Raw genomic sequence first — 14,803 nt, forward strand, 5'->3', positions numbered from 1 at the left:
ACCTTATACCTTATACAGTTAAATGACAGGCTGTAAATAAACCATTATGTATAGTTTCATCGCGTATTTTTTTCCCTCTTTTCCTTTCCGTGTCGCAAGAAGGGAAGGAGAGGGAGGTGAGGGTGAAAGGAGGGAGAGCGAGTCGGGGGGATACGCTGGAGTTATCGATCAATGGGCGCCGTTCTCTCTTACTCCCTGCACCTCCGTTCTCTCTCACTCCCCAGCAAACCTAAACAATGACCATAACCCTGATCTCCCGACTCGACAGGCAGTGTGACCGCTATGCATCACTGGAAAACACTACCTGCAAATTCCCTAGCGGCGTGAATACCTGAGAATCTGTGTAGTAACGCGAGTATTTGCAAATTTAATAGGCGCCTCCCCCGCCGGGCCCAGAATGGACTCGCCCGGACCGCCTGAGACGCCATTTTCGCTTCTTTGTTCGCCAAGTTGAGCGTTATTTCCCGCCTTATCCTGGAGGCTGGGACGCTGCACGCAGGCCAGCACCTCCGCCACACCTGTCAGCGGCCACACCTGCGAGGGAGGGACGGGAGGAGCCGTGTGGGGGCGTCGCCGAGGGCAAGACGAAAATGTAAGTGAGATGGACGGGGAGATCGCCCTTGGTGTGTGTCGCTACGGGAGAGATTCCTCCGCCATTACCACCACGTACACGACTTTCGACCCAGATGAGCCGCCGTAAGGACCAAATTATTATCCAACCCCCTGATCGTAAGGGTGAGGTTGTCCCGCCCCCCCAGCACGCCGCCGCGCCCACCAGGGAGTGCCACGCCGCCCCAGCCCGCCTGGCACTCCACGCCTTCGTGCCTCGCCTCCGCGGGATTTTTCTGATTTTCCTGTTCAATTTTTTAGCAGTTAGGTGGTGTCGGTGGCGGCGTGGCGGCCAGGGCGGGCGTGGGAGGTGCCCGCGCGACCCTCCGCCACTCACCACAGTCACTTTTACTCGTTTTTCCGCCACGTACACGCCAAAATAAGGTGTAATGGAGGCTGGGGTGGCTCGCTGTGCCCCTGCAGCACCCTTTGGGCCCCAGGACTGTACGTCTCGCCCCGTCAGGAGGCTGAAAAGTGATGTGTGATGTACGGCAGGCCCGGAATGACCCAGTGAGTGCCTCCTGACACCCAGTGAAGGGCTGAGTGCCAGCCAGCGACCCTGTGTGGTGAGTGAGGTGCCCGAGTGGTGTGCGGGCACGGCGGGGCGGTGCTGTGGGGGTGTTGTGAGTGCCGCTGGGGCGTGGCTAGGGCTCGGCCACTGATGACACCTGGGAAAAAAGTAAATGTAACAGGTGAATTATGGGGATTTGTAAGTTTTTAGAATGTGGTTAGTGTTGGTGGTGACGCCAGGAGTATGGTGGCCAGGGCTGCGTTGGCGATGTGTGTGTGTGTAGCGGAGTGGAGTGGCTTTTTCTGGCTGTCGTGGCTATTTGCTCCAAGCTTGCTATGGAGACGTGTTGTATGAGTCGTCATAGTGTTTTGGCAATAACAGTAACATTTCATCAAGCTAGAGGGTATTTTGCACCCCGAGGAGCAACAGTGTTGACCCTGCCTCACCAGTGTCACGCCCCTGCCTGGCCTCTGCAGCGGCCGATTCTTGCTTGCCTTGTGCTCATTTGCTCACATCTCTGCCCTAGCGTGCCTGTGAACCTGGTTGTGGGTCTGTTTACAGTGCAGGGCCACGAAATATCAGGCATTGGTGTCTGTGGTGCTGTGTGTGTGTGTTGCCTGGGAGCTGTTAATGAACAGCATCTTGCCTCCCAGCAGTCTCATGCAGGAGTGGAGAAGCTTGCCACATTTGGTGACATGGATAACAGTTACTTGTATTTGTGTCTGTTTCCTGTGCATATTATCTCAAATATTTAGTGATGCCCACTAATGAAAATCTGCTTGTTGCCACAGTTTTTAGTGCTGACTGAGTAGTGTTTGCTGTCATTTTGATGTATGAATCACCAGTGTTACATGATGTAATTTTAGGTAGTGTTTCTGACAGGCAAGATTGCTTGAAAATAATTTGCAGCATGAACTTCATGCAGGCCGAGTCATTCCGTACCTCACCAAAGTACCTGAGTGCTTGTGTAAATGCATTTTCATGTGGCTGTCACAGGTGTTTGCTGGCGGCTCATCTGCACACGTGTAGTCAAAGGTTCACCATTATGTTGGGATTTATTGGAAGCATTATTCACTGGCATGAAAGTTGTTGTGTGTTATTTATGTTACAGTTTGCAAGTGTGCATCAGGCTCTTGCCTTTACCTCCGTGTGCACAGCCATCATTAGCTAGTGTTAAGGCATAAAGTGTATTCCTTTCATGAATATATATATATATGTATATATATTTTTTTTTTCCAGTGTATAAAATAGGAAATGCCATGCTAAACATCACAATCATTAATATTGTATGAACTGTTCAGAATGTACTTTTAACTTTCCTTTACTCTCATTTTCTTTCAAGATGTAGTGAGAAAGGATTGTATTATATTAATTCATGTCTGTTTTTACATGGCTATCTTATCTAAATACTAGAAAAACCAGTTCGGTAGAAATTTTATGAAGGTGTATATACCTGTATTGAGTTTTTTTAATTCTTTGCATTTATGATATGTATCTCTAATTTTTGTTGTGATAATTATGCATAAGACAGTTGAAGGAAGATGAAAGCCAAACCAGTATTTCTGCTCATGTCCTATCAGCTTTGTTTAACTCTAACTGTGGCTTCCTTGGAACACCAGGCTTCAGATATTACCTTAACTCAATGCCAACACATAAAGAAAACAGTCCTAGATCTTGTAGCCACTAGAATCAAAGGAAATAGGTTAATGTTGCACCTGCAGGAGGGAAACTCCATAAACCCTCAACCATCCCTCCACTCCTCGACCTACTCCTGCCCTTCCTATGCAGTAGCCAAGAGGTAGCTGATGAGAGCACTGCCCACGGCCACCACACGCTCCACCCTACACAGTGAGTCATGGATGGGCACGGCCAGGCGGAAAAGGAAGCTAGTGAGGTGCTGCGTTCATTCAACATCCTCGGGGCACCTCGCTCCACCCCGGTCAGTATGAGTGTCCCTTTTACTCTTCCATTTCCATTCCACTGTGTTTTGTATGCAGGGCAGATGTGATAGATAAGGTGATGGCTTGTATATTATCAGCTGAAAAGTTTATTGTAGCCTCTTTGGGTTGTAGCAAGTAATGTTAATACTATTTTCACTTGGTTGAATAAGAATGTGTATCTAAGGAAGTGCTACACTTCTGAAATGTTAAATAGAACAGCTATTTTAGTTCCATTAAGTAAAAGGATATTTGTTTACCTAATGCATATTTCAGACATAGTGGAATGGACTTAAATGATTTTTCCTGAGTATATTTTCATTCATGTTTGTGTTGTAATGATGACAGAACCATTGTTGTTTCATAACTGAAGCATTTGAAAAACAAGGCATTACATTGTATAATTTAACCACACAAACCTTTTATTCTCTTGCGTTAATGACTTGTAAGCTTTTTTTATTTGTCATTTGTGAGTAAACATTTGTGTGTGTGTGTGTGTGTGTGTGTGTGTGTGTGTGACTCACCATGTATTTATGCAACAGAACGAGCCACAGAACTTGTCCACCAGCACATCCCAGCCAATGGTGATGGTGCCACCCCATCCCCCGCCCCAGTGGCACATCCACCCCCAGCCGGTGCACATCATGACATACCAGGTGAGTGTCAGTCCTTCACTCACATCACCACTCACCACTATTATTACTCACTTTCACTCACATCACTCATCACAATTCTCACTCATCTGTATTACTTTATTCACCTTAACTCAGAACACCACTCATCACAATCCTCTCACCTGTATTGCTTCACTCACCTTACACAGATCAATATTCATCACTTTTGTCATGCAGCTGTATTGTTATACTCATCTTCACTCACACAATACTCATCTCTGTTATCACATAGCTGCTTTGCTTCACTCACCTTCACTCACATCTTCAGTCATTTTTCTCACTCGGCTCCATTGCTTTGCTCATCATTCCTCAGATCACCACTTTTTACTATTATTTTACTCATTTAACCTCATTCCTTTACTCACCATTGCTTTAATCACCACTTATCACTACCACTATACTTTGTCACCATTTGTACAAGCATCAGCTTTTCTCATTATACTTCTTATTGTCTCTTATTTCTTATTTTCTTCTCACTATTATTATACACTGCACACCTTGTTATACCTCGTCCCTTATTATTTTTCATCACCCTGCTTTTCCATTGTTTCCACATGTTGCATTATACATATTTTTGTTTTTTCTTCCTATTCTCTTCCTCAACCATTATTATACCACTGATTTTTAATTAAGCCCCATACAATGTTACATAGTTCTTTGTTACAACATATCTCATTTCCTGGTTCTCATAATCAGGTTGTTTCTACAATAACAGCATTCCAAGTGGTTTATAAAAGAGTAATGTGAAGTTACACACTTTCTCAGTTTAAAATGTTATTAAGTGTGGTAAATTTTAGCATTATTTTGAAGTAATTTATTTTTTTTTTTTATCTTCCTCCAGCCACAAGTCAACCCACCTACTTCTCAAAGTGACACAAACAGCAATCAACAGCCCCCTAATGGCCAGCAGCAGCAGCAACAGCCACAGCAGCCACAGCAACAACCACAGCAGCAGCCACCACAGCAACAGCAGCAAGGACCTCCACAGCTGACTCACATGACGGCTGATCAGCTGTCACAACTCCAGTCAGCACCACTAGAGCACTCCATCTGGTCCACCAATGACATGGGTAAGGCAGCAGGCCAATGAAGACCTTGGGGGAGGAAGGAGTAGTGCTAATGATAAAGTGAATATGATGATGGCAAAATGTTTCAAGGAGGAGAAGGAATAATGGGGATTTTTTAAGCAAAGCAAATTAAGTGATTATTCAGAGATTGCACAAGAGAAGATTTTGTACTGTTACATTCATGCCAGCAAATTGAAGTGCCCTTCACTGTCTTGCAGATGGACAGAATGGCATGAACTCCAGTTATCCCATGGGTGAGCTGCCCGGCCAGGAGGGGGACACTACCCTCAATGCCAACGATATCACAGAAGAGGAGCATGAAACCAAGCCCAAGATCAAAAAGGAGGTGAAGAAGAAGCGGAAACTTGCAGATCTCTTAGCAGAAGGTATTGATCCCACTAAACTCGAGGAGAACAGTGACCAGGTGAGGGAAAGGTTTGGCAAAGGCTGTGAGTGTGAGGGTGACAACTGCTTCAAAAACATGAACCCCGAATTTGTGTTCCGGCATCGGCTGAACATTGCCGAGCTGACCAAGAACGAGCACGACATGTACCTGATGGGTGTGACGATGGCATGCCTGGCCAACCCAGAGGAGACTTCGCGGCACAAGGAGAGGAAGAGGCTCAGGGCATCGTACGTGTTCCAGGGCAAGAAGGTGTGCCTGGATGCCTTCCTCTACTTGGAGAACTGCACACATTACCAACTCAAGGCCATCCGGAAACACGTCATGGTGAATGGTGTCACCCCAAGAGTTCATGGCAACCATGGGAAGAAGCCACCCAACACCTTCCCCCTGGACACCTACCAACATGCTGCTGCCTTCCTGCAGAGCTACATTGCCCGCTACTCCCCCAACACCAACACCCCCAAGAAGCCAAACAAGTCTGGCAAGTCTCCGCCTGTCTACCTCCCAGCAGATATAACTCGCAAGAAGATCCACAATGCTTACAAGGAGTACTGTGAGCACTTTGAGCCTGATGTGAAGGTGATGGGCTACTCCTCCTTCAGGCACTTCATGAAGGAGCAGTTCCCTAATGTCAAGTTCTTCCGTATGGATAAGAAGGCTGAGCGACCCCTTGGCCAGAGTGATGATGATGATGATGATAATGAGGCTGCTGCTGCAGCTGCAGCTGCAGCAGCAGCTGTTGCCCAAAATCCAGCAGCTACCACCCAGGAGCAACAGCAGCAGCAGGCACAACAGGCTCAGCAACAGCAACAGCAAGCACAGCAACAGCAGCAACAAGCACAACAGCAGCAGCAAGCACAACAGCAGCAGCAGCAACAGCAGCAGCAGCAACAGCAGCAGCAGAATCAAAGACAAGATCAACAAAGGGTAGAAGCTGGTGCCCAGCAGGTGATGCAGCAGCAGCAACAAGCAGCCCAACAACCCCAGCAGGAGCCTCCCAAGGATGCCCGCAACACTCCCCCGGTGACTGCCGCCTCAGTGCCCCCATCAGCACACCCACCCGGTGCCCCCGTCTCCATGGCCCATGCCCCCATCAGTACTAATTACCCTGCCTACTCCCATGTTCAGTTGCCCCTCAACTTGCAGACTCAGCAGCCTCTCTACTCAGCCTCCTGCATGCAGCCAGGAATGTTTGCACCCGGCCAAGCCCCCACACAGGTTCGGCCCACGGGCTTCCCCTACACCAGTCTCTAGGCATCCAGGGTGATCCAGAGATGTTGTGTGGCTGTGGAGAACCACTGGCAGCCAGGGGTGTAGGGGTACTGGCTCTGGGCACCTAAAGGCATTGGTGATATGTGCTGCAGATGGCTGTGGCTGTCACTTTGGTGTGTAGCTGTCCTCCCACCAGTGGCCTCCTGGGGTATGAGTTGGTATAGGGGAGGGCATTACATTACACTTTGCCACCAAGACGGTACCCTACTCATGTGGCAGCTGGTGTCTCTCCTTATCCTCCGTTCATCTACAGTCCTGCTTTGCCAAACCAGTACAGCCTCATGCACAGCTCTCATCTTTTTTTGTACCATCAGCCAAGTGCCATCCATCACCACAGTCCTCAATGCCATGCAGATATGCAGCTGTAACTCCAGACAGCTGCAACACATGCTCCCCACAGACCTGTAACAGGTGTTCACCGAGCCGGCCCACATCACACCACACCAACACACCAGTACCATAACCTTGCAATCAAGACTTCAGGAAAATTAGGTAGTTGAAGCCAGGATGAAGACTACGTGCCTGTACCCCATCTCATCATGCCATCATCCCGGTCCACCTCATCACACCATCACACACCACCGCCGCCGCCGCCGCCACAGCATGGGTACCCCAGCCGACGTTTTTTTGAGTGCTGGACGTTCGGTTGTCATTGTATACCACAGCGACTCTGTTATGCATGAAGTTCCAAGCCACTGTATAGGCCTTAGCTTTCCCAGTACTTTAGACTTAGGCGATAACATGAACAGATAAGGTTTCTAGGTTATTTTTTGATGACTTTCCATTCCAGGTGGGCATTACTTTTCCATATCCAGTTGCCAATAGTTGCCTCTGAGAGAGAGAGAGAATGTTGGTGGCAAGGGGAGAGGCTGGTCCCCATTCACTGAGGACATGGCAGCTCCTCTCCCCTCTCCACTGTGGTCATGGGAGGGGGGAGGGCCTCAGAGAAGCCATAAATAAGATACTATTTCCCAAGTTTTGGGGGAGAGATGGGTAGAGTAGGCAGGGGTTAGTGGGGGAGAGGCAAAAAAATGGGTGAACTTGTATACGCAGCCAATATCATTTTTATTCTTATTTATTAAAACAAGTGCCAAAACAGGAGAAACAGCTGCAGGCTTCCAGTGGCACTGTCAATGGTTCCTGCAGAATTCTTGCACCTTAAGGTGACCAATAGACAGGTGTCAAGTGCACCAGACCAGATACAGCTTTGAGGCATCAGTGTGCTGACTGACTGCCTGGGGTCATGGCGTGTGCCTGGACGAGCCCCTTGCTAGCACGTCCTTCATGGTGGATATCCTTTTTTAAATTTTCTCACCTGCAAGGGTTTCTACCTTCAGTTCATGTTCTCTAGCTTCTCAAAGAACATTGATCCCAGTGTATCTTACCCTATGGTACATTTTATTGCTTGCAGGATTTCTCTAGTTTTGTACTAACTGATTTGGCACAAAATGGAATCTCTGGTTATGACCTGTTTGTCTCTTAATGCAAGGACAGGAGCTGCTGTTCCTCTTTTATGGTGAGAGGCTAAAGCTAATCTTATACATTCCATATCATTGTGAATGTGCAATTTTGTGTGTATTTATTCTAGCTTTGGAGGCCAAATTGGTTTCTTCTGCTATGTCGTATTCATTCATTCATGTTGTGCTGACACTTGTGTTTGAGCCACAAGGGCAAGGCGACTATGATGCAAAGAAAACGTGCTTGGCATTTGTACTGTTCATCTTTTATTATGTAATTTATCATAAGCCTGAGTAAGCATGAGCTTGGTCTTGTGTGAGGAATGAATGCACCATGTTTGTAGACCTTTCTGTGTTGCCACGCTGGCACTCTCACCTCTGTGCGTCGCTGTTTTCTTGCTAGCGGTGAGCATCTTCCTCATTTTTGACATTTGGATTTTCCCATCAGCTATTCTCATCCACATTTGTGAGCAAGTGAGGAGAATTAACGACGAGGAGGAGGTTGTTTGAGGATTGAAGTGGTTGTGTCGCTCAAGGCTGGGCTATTTAGTGCCTCGCTCTAATTGTAATTGGTCAAAGGGTTGGCTTGGTTTGATATTATCACACATAACTACATCTGGCTGCTCTCTGCATCTACAGTTTCAAATTCATAATTTTCTCTTGATTTTTTATACTTTTTCTTACCTGTGTACTGATGGTTTCAGGTGAGGTGATGGAGATTACTGTTCTACATTCTCCCATGAAGTTATTTTTTGTTCTCACTGTGGTCACATTTTTATATCAACAGAGCATCTTATGTGGACTTGTCTTCCTCATACTACACTGCTCTCCCTGTGTGTGTGTGTGTGTGTGTGTGTGTGTGTTTGCGCATGCATGCTCCTAAGGGCAGCATCGTCGTCATCATTCACTACCTCAGGCCTCTCAAGATTAATTCAAGATAGCAAGCTTGGCAAAAACGTGCTATTTATATCACCATTATTTTTTTATGTTATTTAAAAAAAAACCTGGTAGCTATTTACTTGGTCACACGTCTTGTTTTGGAATGCTGGCTTGGAATAGGTTACGCTCAATCTCCTATCCTTGTTAGTAGTTTTTAATCACCTGTTTACATTTTACTATTTATATTTCGACAACCACGCAGTATTCATCATTGACTATGCGACTCATTGTATACCCGAGCAGAACGTTTTAATTGGATGTCAAGTCTGCATTTATTTCATTGTTCTCTTCTAATCAGGTCTCAGTATTCAACATGACATTGGGCATTCTGTTTCCTTAACTTATTTTCTCGTACCCGCCTCGTCACAATTTTTTACTTAATCTTCCTATTCCCAAGACTCGTGGGATTGCCTGTGACTTTGTGTTACTACTGTTGGTTTTCAGTCTAACTATTTATTTATATTCTCCCTAGTGCCATCCTGTGCCATGCAATGAATCAGGTCTTTGTTGGCACTCAATTCTGAACAAGAAACAAAAATTAATCCTATCTACTCTCCAAATATCTTCATGTACTTCAAAATCAGGATCTTGATGGGCATTCATTAGTATTAAGTTATTATTATTATTATTATTATTATTATTATTATTATTATTATTATTATTATTATTATTATTATTATTGTTATTATGTTGGCCAGGCAGTTACTAGGTATTCGCACCGTAGGTCACTTGGTGCATCTACAGTATTGGGGTTGTAGGGAGGGGGGGGTGGGGAGTGAGTGTGGGAGGGCAGGGGAGCGTTTTGTAATTGGAGGGGAGGGATAGGGGGGTCGGGTTGGGGGGAGGGGTGGGTAATGTGTATCCAGGTGGGCGCATTCGAGACTTTAAGATAAACATTTTTGTATTATAATGTTAACAAGAAAAAAAAACCTAAAGCTAACAAATGTAATAGAATAAAAAATAAAACTGTGATATTAAGGTACATGTTTGTGTGTTTTATTTATTTGTGTGTGTGTGTGTGTGTGTGTGTGTGTAACTTGAAGTTTATAGTATGTATATATATGTGGTGGTGTCGGTTTTCCCAGTTTTGACTCTCTCTCTCTCTCTCTCTCTCTCTCTCTCTCTCTCTCTCTCTCTCTCTCTCTCTCTCTCTCTCTCTCTTTCCTGTCATTTGAGAGTCTATTCCAGCAATGTTTCTATGGGGAAGCTGCTCTTTTCTAATTTTACATACTCGTATATATGAGAGAAGCCATACTTTCCTTATGTTTCGTGGGAAGCTGTATCTTTTAAATCTAAACTGATATGAATGAAGCTTTAGTTTTCTCTACCGTTATTTATCTTTTCTATGGACGTGCTGTAGCTACATTTTAAACTTAAAAGCATTTTCCCTCTCATCCATGCCTCCCCTCCCGCGGCCTCGCTGCACAAGACTTTCTTCTTTCTCTCATCTCTATTCTGTCCACCTCTCTAATGCAAGAGTTAACCAGCATTCTCGGTCATTCATCCCTTTCACTGGTAAACTCTGGAACTCCTTGCCTGCTTCTGTATTTCCACCTTCCTATGACTTGAATTCCTTCAAGAAGGAAGTTTCATGACATCTTTCAATTTTTGACTACCGCTTTGGATGCTTTTCTGGGACTGGCATCTCAGTGGACTTTTTTTTCTTTGGGGGGGGGGACGATTTTTGTTGCCCTTGGCCAGTGTCTCTCCTACATAAAAAAAAAAAAATTCCTTCGTGTATCCTCTTAAATATTTAACGTGTCCCTGCACAATTTATTTATACTTTTTTTTCAGTTCACTTCAGTTTTTCATTATGTATTCCCGTGTGTGTGTGTGTGTGTACGCGCCTAGGTGTATGTATGAATGCAAAAAAAAAAGTATTCTGGTTATGCGTGTTGTGAACACCTGTGTGTAGAGAGCAGGTGGCCGCGGGGAAGCAAGGGTGGCGGGGAGAGGAACACGGAAAGCTTGCAATGTTTTGAACTTTTGAATGTGTACGCTGCAAGGCTTACGGACAGACTGAAAAAAAAAAATACAAACATTATTTTCTACACAAACGCTAGAGAGAGAGAGAGAGAGAGAGAGGAAAAGAGTCATGAATATTCGTCACGGCTTCTCTTCCTTCATTGACTTGGGTTACGGAACTGTCTAATGGTGTGTGTGTGTGTGTGTGTGTGTGTGTGTGTGTGTGTGACCTTGAAAAACGTCAGCTGCACGGAGTAATTACCGGCACAGTTATTGATCGCGAGTCTGACTGTCTGGCACACCATTGAGAGAAAGAGAGAGAGAGAGAGAGAGAGAGAGAGAGACACTGTACCTGTGCAAGAATATTAAAAGAGAAAGGAAATAGAAAGAGAGAGATAGAAAGTGTGTGTGTGTGTGTGTGTGAAGACTTGCAAACAAAATCTTAACCTTTAATAATGCACGGCAAGTTTTATTCTTCCTTTTGAAACTGAAGGCTCGATTACTCACACACTTCAGAGAGAGAAAGAGAGAGAGAGAGAGAGAGAGAGAGAGAGAGAGAGAGAGAGAGAGAGAGAGATCAACCATCCTCTTAGTCTACATATACAAAACCGCTCCTTCATACCTCTATTTTCATCTCTCCTCACTAGATGGCGTAACACTCACTCACTTCTTTACCTTCTATTCTTGTCCGTTATCCTTCTTGACCCTTCTGACCCCACGAGTGTGCGTGACCTTTTGCCCCCGGAAGTGAGGTCAGCCTGGACTTCACACAGACGAGAAAGGCTTTTGCTGTGTCACCATTTTTTTTTTTTTTTTTTTTTTTATCGTTGCGTGTCTTTTCCTTCTTTGTTTCTCTGATGTTCTCTTTTTGTGTCTTTCGTTCGTTCATTCATTCGTTTTATCTGTTTATCTGCCTGTCTTTTTTTTTCGTGTTTCTTTGATTCTCTCCTTCATCGCCTTTCATTCATTCATTTATTTTTTTTCATTTATTCATTCGTCTCTTTTTGTTTCTGTCTTTCTTTAATTCTACTTTACTGTTTTTCATTCTTTCATTCTATCCGTCTCTCTCTCTCTCTCTCTCTCTCTCTCTCTCTCTCTCTCTCTCTCTCTCTCTCTCTCTCTCTCTCTCTCTTCCATTCAATGTAATCATGTAATCCAACACTTTAAGGTCGAATGTGGCATGCTCATATAAACAACTCTCTCTCTCCCTCTCTCTCTCTCTCTCTCTCTCTCTCTCTCTCTCTCTCTCTCTCTCTCTCTCTCTCTCTCTCTCTCTCTCTCTCTCTCTCTCTGGCTCACCTGCGGCTCGGGTATCGCTCGTGGTCAGCCTCTGGTCGCCTCGTCGTCGCCGGGAGGAGACAGTCATGATTACGCAACATAAGAAGGAAGAGAAAGAGGAGGAGGAGGAGCAACTTTAGTGCTTCTTAGGTTAGGCTATTTTCAGCTTTCCTGCAGCTGCTGTACCTGTGAGGAAACTCGTTATTTGGTCATTAATAGTGTTCATGTTCTCTATCTCTTCATCTCTTCTCTCTCTCTCTCTCTCTCTCTCTTTCCTCGGGCTGTCTTTGTCGTGCGTGTGAGCCTCCTGATTGCCTTTTGTTTAATGCATCACTGATCTCTTTGTCTTCATTCCCGTCTTTCATGGTGGCGAGGAATAGATTAATGTATGGATGAAGATGATAGGTGGAAACAGGTATGTATTTTTCAAGCACACGGTTTCTTGCAGCTTCACTTACTTGCTTATGTTCTTAAGTTTGTAGTCTGAGTTCTTAGACACTTCAGTCTCTCGCCAGGACTGTTTTTAAAGACCGCAGAGATGATTAGTCATGCTCTTAAGACAGTTTTTCTTACTAATGACGCGGAATCTTCGTTAAAACTCGCCACAAATATGAAAGCACCCAAGTAACTTCCACTAGCACCTGTTAAAAAGGGAATCACATTTTTTTAAACCATTTTGACGTCTTATCTCTACTCGGGCCTTAAGGAAAGTTGTTAGAGCTCTCAAGAGTGTCTTCATGATTGCAAAGATAGCTTGATGAGGATTCTGGGTCGCTAATGAGAAAAAGATCACGAAAACTCAACTGATTATCTCCATGAGCTTTGAAAATAGTCCTTATGGGAGCCTAGAGTGTCTAATAAGAATGGAGAGAGTGAATGCTTGGGTTTAAGGTCCCGTGTGTCAGACGTGAGAGGAGAGGATGGAATTCGATGACTCGTGATGTTTTTGCCGTCGTCGTTTTCGTTGACATTGTCGTATTTCTAGTTCTTCGTATTTTTGTGACTAATAGTGAGAGAAGGAGCAATCGTTGTGTTTGGTGATATTGTTACTTATCACTGGTAGGTGTGGACAAACTTGGGAAGGATTGAAGTGACGAGGGTGCATAAATAGTTAAGTAAATAAATAAATTACTGGATTATAAAGAAGTTACGTGTTTCAGTAATGATAATAATGTTCTTGTAGTAATAATAATAAATGATTTACTGTATTCACTATAACTTACAACGACTAGAACATATGAATAGGAAACATAAATACGAGCAGACCAGGATATTAATGGGAAAAAAAGGCTAGAAAAAAAAGAAAAACAAAAAAAGATCAGCTTCGAGAAATCAAAAGAGGAAGGAAATGAATGTAATGCGGGAAATGAATTAAAAAAAGATAACTATGATAAAAAGAAAAGAATAATAACTTGAAAATTATTCTGCGCAACACTATAAAAAAATGATAATGCGTGAAAGGAATAAAAAAAAATTGTATATAAAAATAAAATAAAATAAAACAGTTTTCCTGACGCAGCTAGAAAAGGAATAAAGATAATTAAGATAAAACTTTAGGAAGAAAAAAAAAAAGAAACTCGGGAGATTATGAAGAAAGAAGAGAAAGAAAAAAAAAAAATGTAAAATTCTCCTTGGCATCACAAAGTCACGTCTTCTTGTCTAAAGAACACTTTGAATATGTCTGCCTGCGTGGGGGGGGATGGTGCAGAGGGAGGGAAGGGGGAGGGTGGAGGGAGAGAAGCCAGGAAAAAAAAAAAGAGACGGGGGGGGGAAGGTCAAGAAAGAGGAAGTGAAGGAAGGTTCGGAGGCAGGAAAGAGAGATAGAAGTAATTTTGGAGGTAAGGAAAGATGACGGAGGCAGGTTAGGGAATAGTGCGTGAGGAAAAGAGGAAACATGGGAAGGGGAAACCGGAAAGAGAGAGAGAGAGAGAGAGAGAGAGAGAGAGAGAGGGGGGGGGGGGGAAACAGGAAAAAAAGAGGGATGAGGATTAGAAAAGAGGGAGTGGGGAAACAGGAAGAGACGGGGGAGGATTAAGAAAGAGGGAGAGGTGAAGCAGGAAAAAAGAGGAGTGAGGATTAAGAAAGAGGGAGAGAGAGAGAGGGGGGAAACAAAAAAAGAGGAGTGAGGATAAGGAAAGAGATAGGGAGGTAAGGATTAGGAAAGAGAAGGAGAGGGGAAACAGGGAAAGGAGGGATGAAAATTAACAAACTGATAGAAAGGGAAACCAGAAAAGATAAAGAGAGAGAGAGAGAGGAGGAAAAGAGAAAAGAAAAAAAACAACTGACAGGAAAGAGGGGAGTGATGAGGATTAGGAAACAGGTAACTGGAAAAAAAAGAGGGAAGAGGAAAAAGGAAAAAAAAAATAAGTAACGGAGGAAAAAAAATTGGTGTTGTGAGTATAGAGAAGGAAAAGGGAGATAGGAAATAAGGGAGAGGATGAGGGAAGAGGAGGACAAGGGAAACATGATCCTAGAGGGAGTGAGGGACGTGTTAGTGACGAGGGGCGTCTCATTAAAGGTTTCCGGGAGGAGGGAAGGAGGCGCTTGTGTTGTTTTGTGTGTCTCTTTGTCTGTCTGTCTGCCTGCCCGCTCCCCATGTACTCACCCACTCACGTACGCACACTTGGTCTTTTACGCACATAACGTTCATTATTCTTTTGTTTTTCAGGTTATAATTGCCTTGACATT

General features: G+C 44.4%; 1 protein-coding gene across 5 annotated transcripts; it reads left to right on the forward strand.

Moving 5' to 3' along the window:
* The first annotated feature begins 382 nt into the window (after window positions 1-382).
* Window positions 383-9,854, forward strand: LOC135115024 (uncharacterized). Of its 5 annotated transcripts, none has more exons than XM_064031453.1 (5): window positions 383-696; window positions 2,909-3,059; window positions 3,600-3,713; window positions 4,573-4,801; window positions 5,017-9,854. In XM_064031453.1, the coding sequence occupies exons 2-5, from the start codon at window positions 2,976-2,978 to the stop codon at window positions 6,456-6,458; spliced, it is 1,869 nt and encodes a 622-aa protein (XP_063887523.1). In that variant the 5' UTR covers window positions 383-696; window positions 2,909-2,975; the 3' UTR covers window positions 6,459-9,854. The 5 variants fall into 5 exon arrangements, with proteins under 5 accessions (XP_063887523.1, XP_063887521.1, XP_063887522.1 ...); XM_064031451.1 differs by having other exon boundaries at window positions 383-592; XM_064031452.1 differs by lacking the exon at window positions 383-696 and adding an exon at window positions 709-1,175.
* The last annotated feature ends 4,949 nt before the right edge of the window (window positions 9,855-14,803 follow it).

Source organism: Scylla paramamosain, chromosome 28, assembly GCF_035594125.1.
Source record: "Scylla paramamosain isolate STU-SP2022 chromosome 28, ASM3559412v1, whole genome shotgun sequence".
Classification (NCBI taxonomy): Eukaryota; Metazoa; Arthropoda; class Malacostraca; order Decapoda; family Portunidae; genus Scylla; species Scylla paramamosain.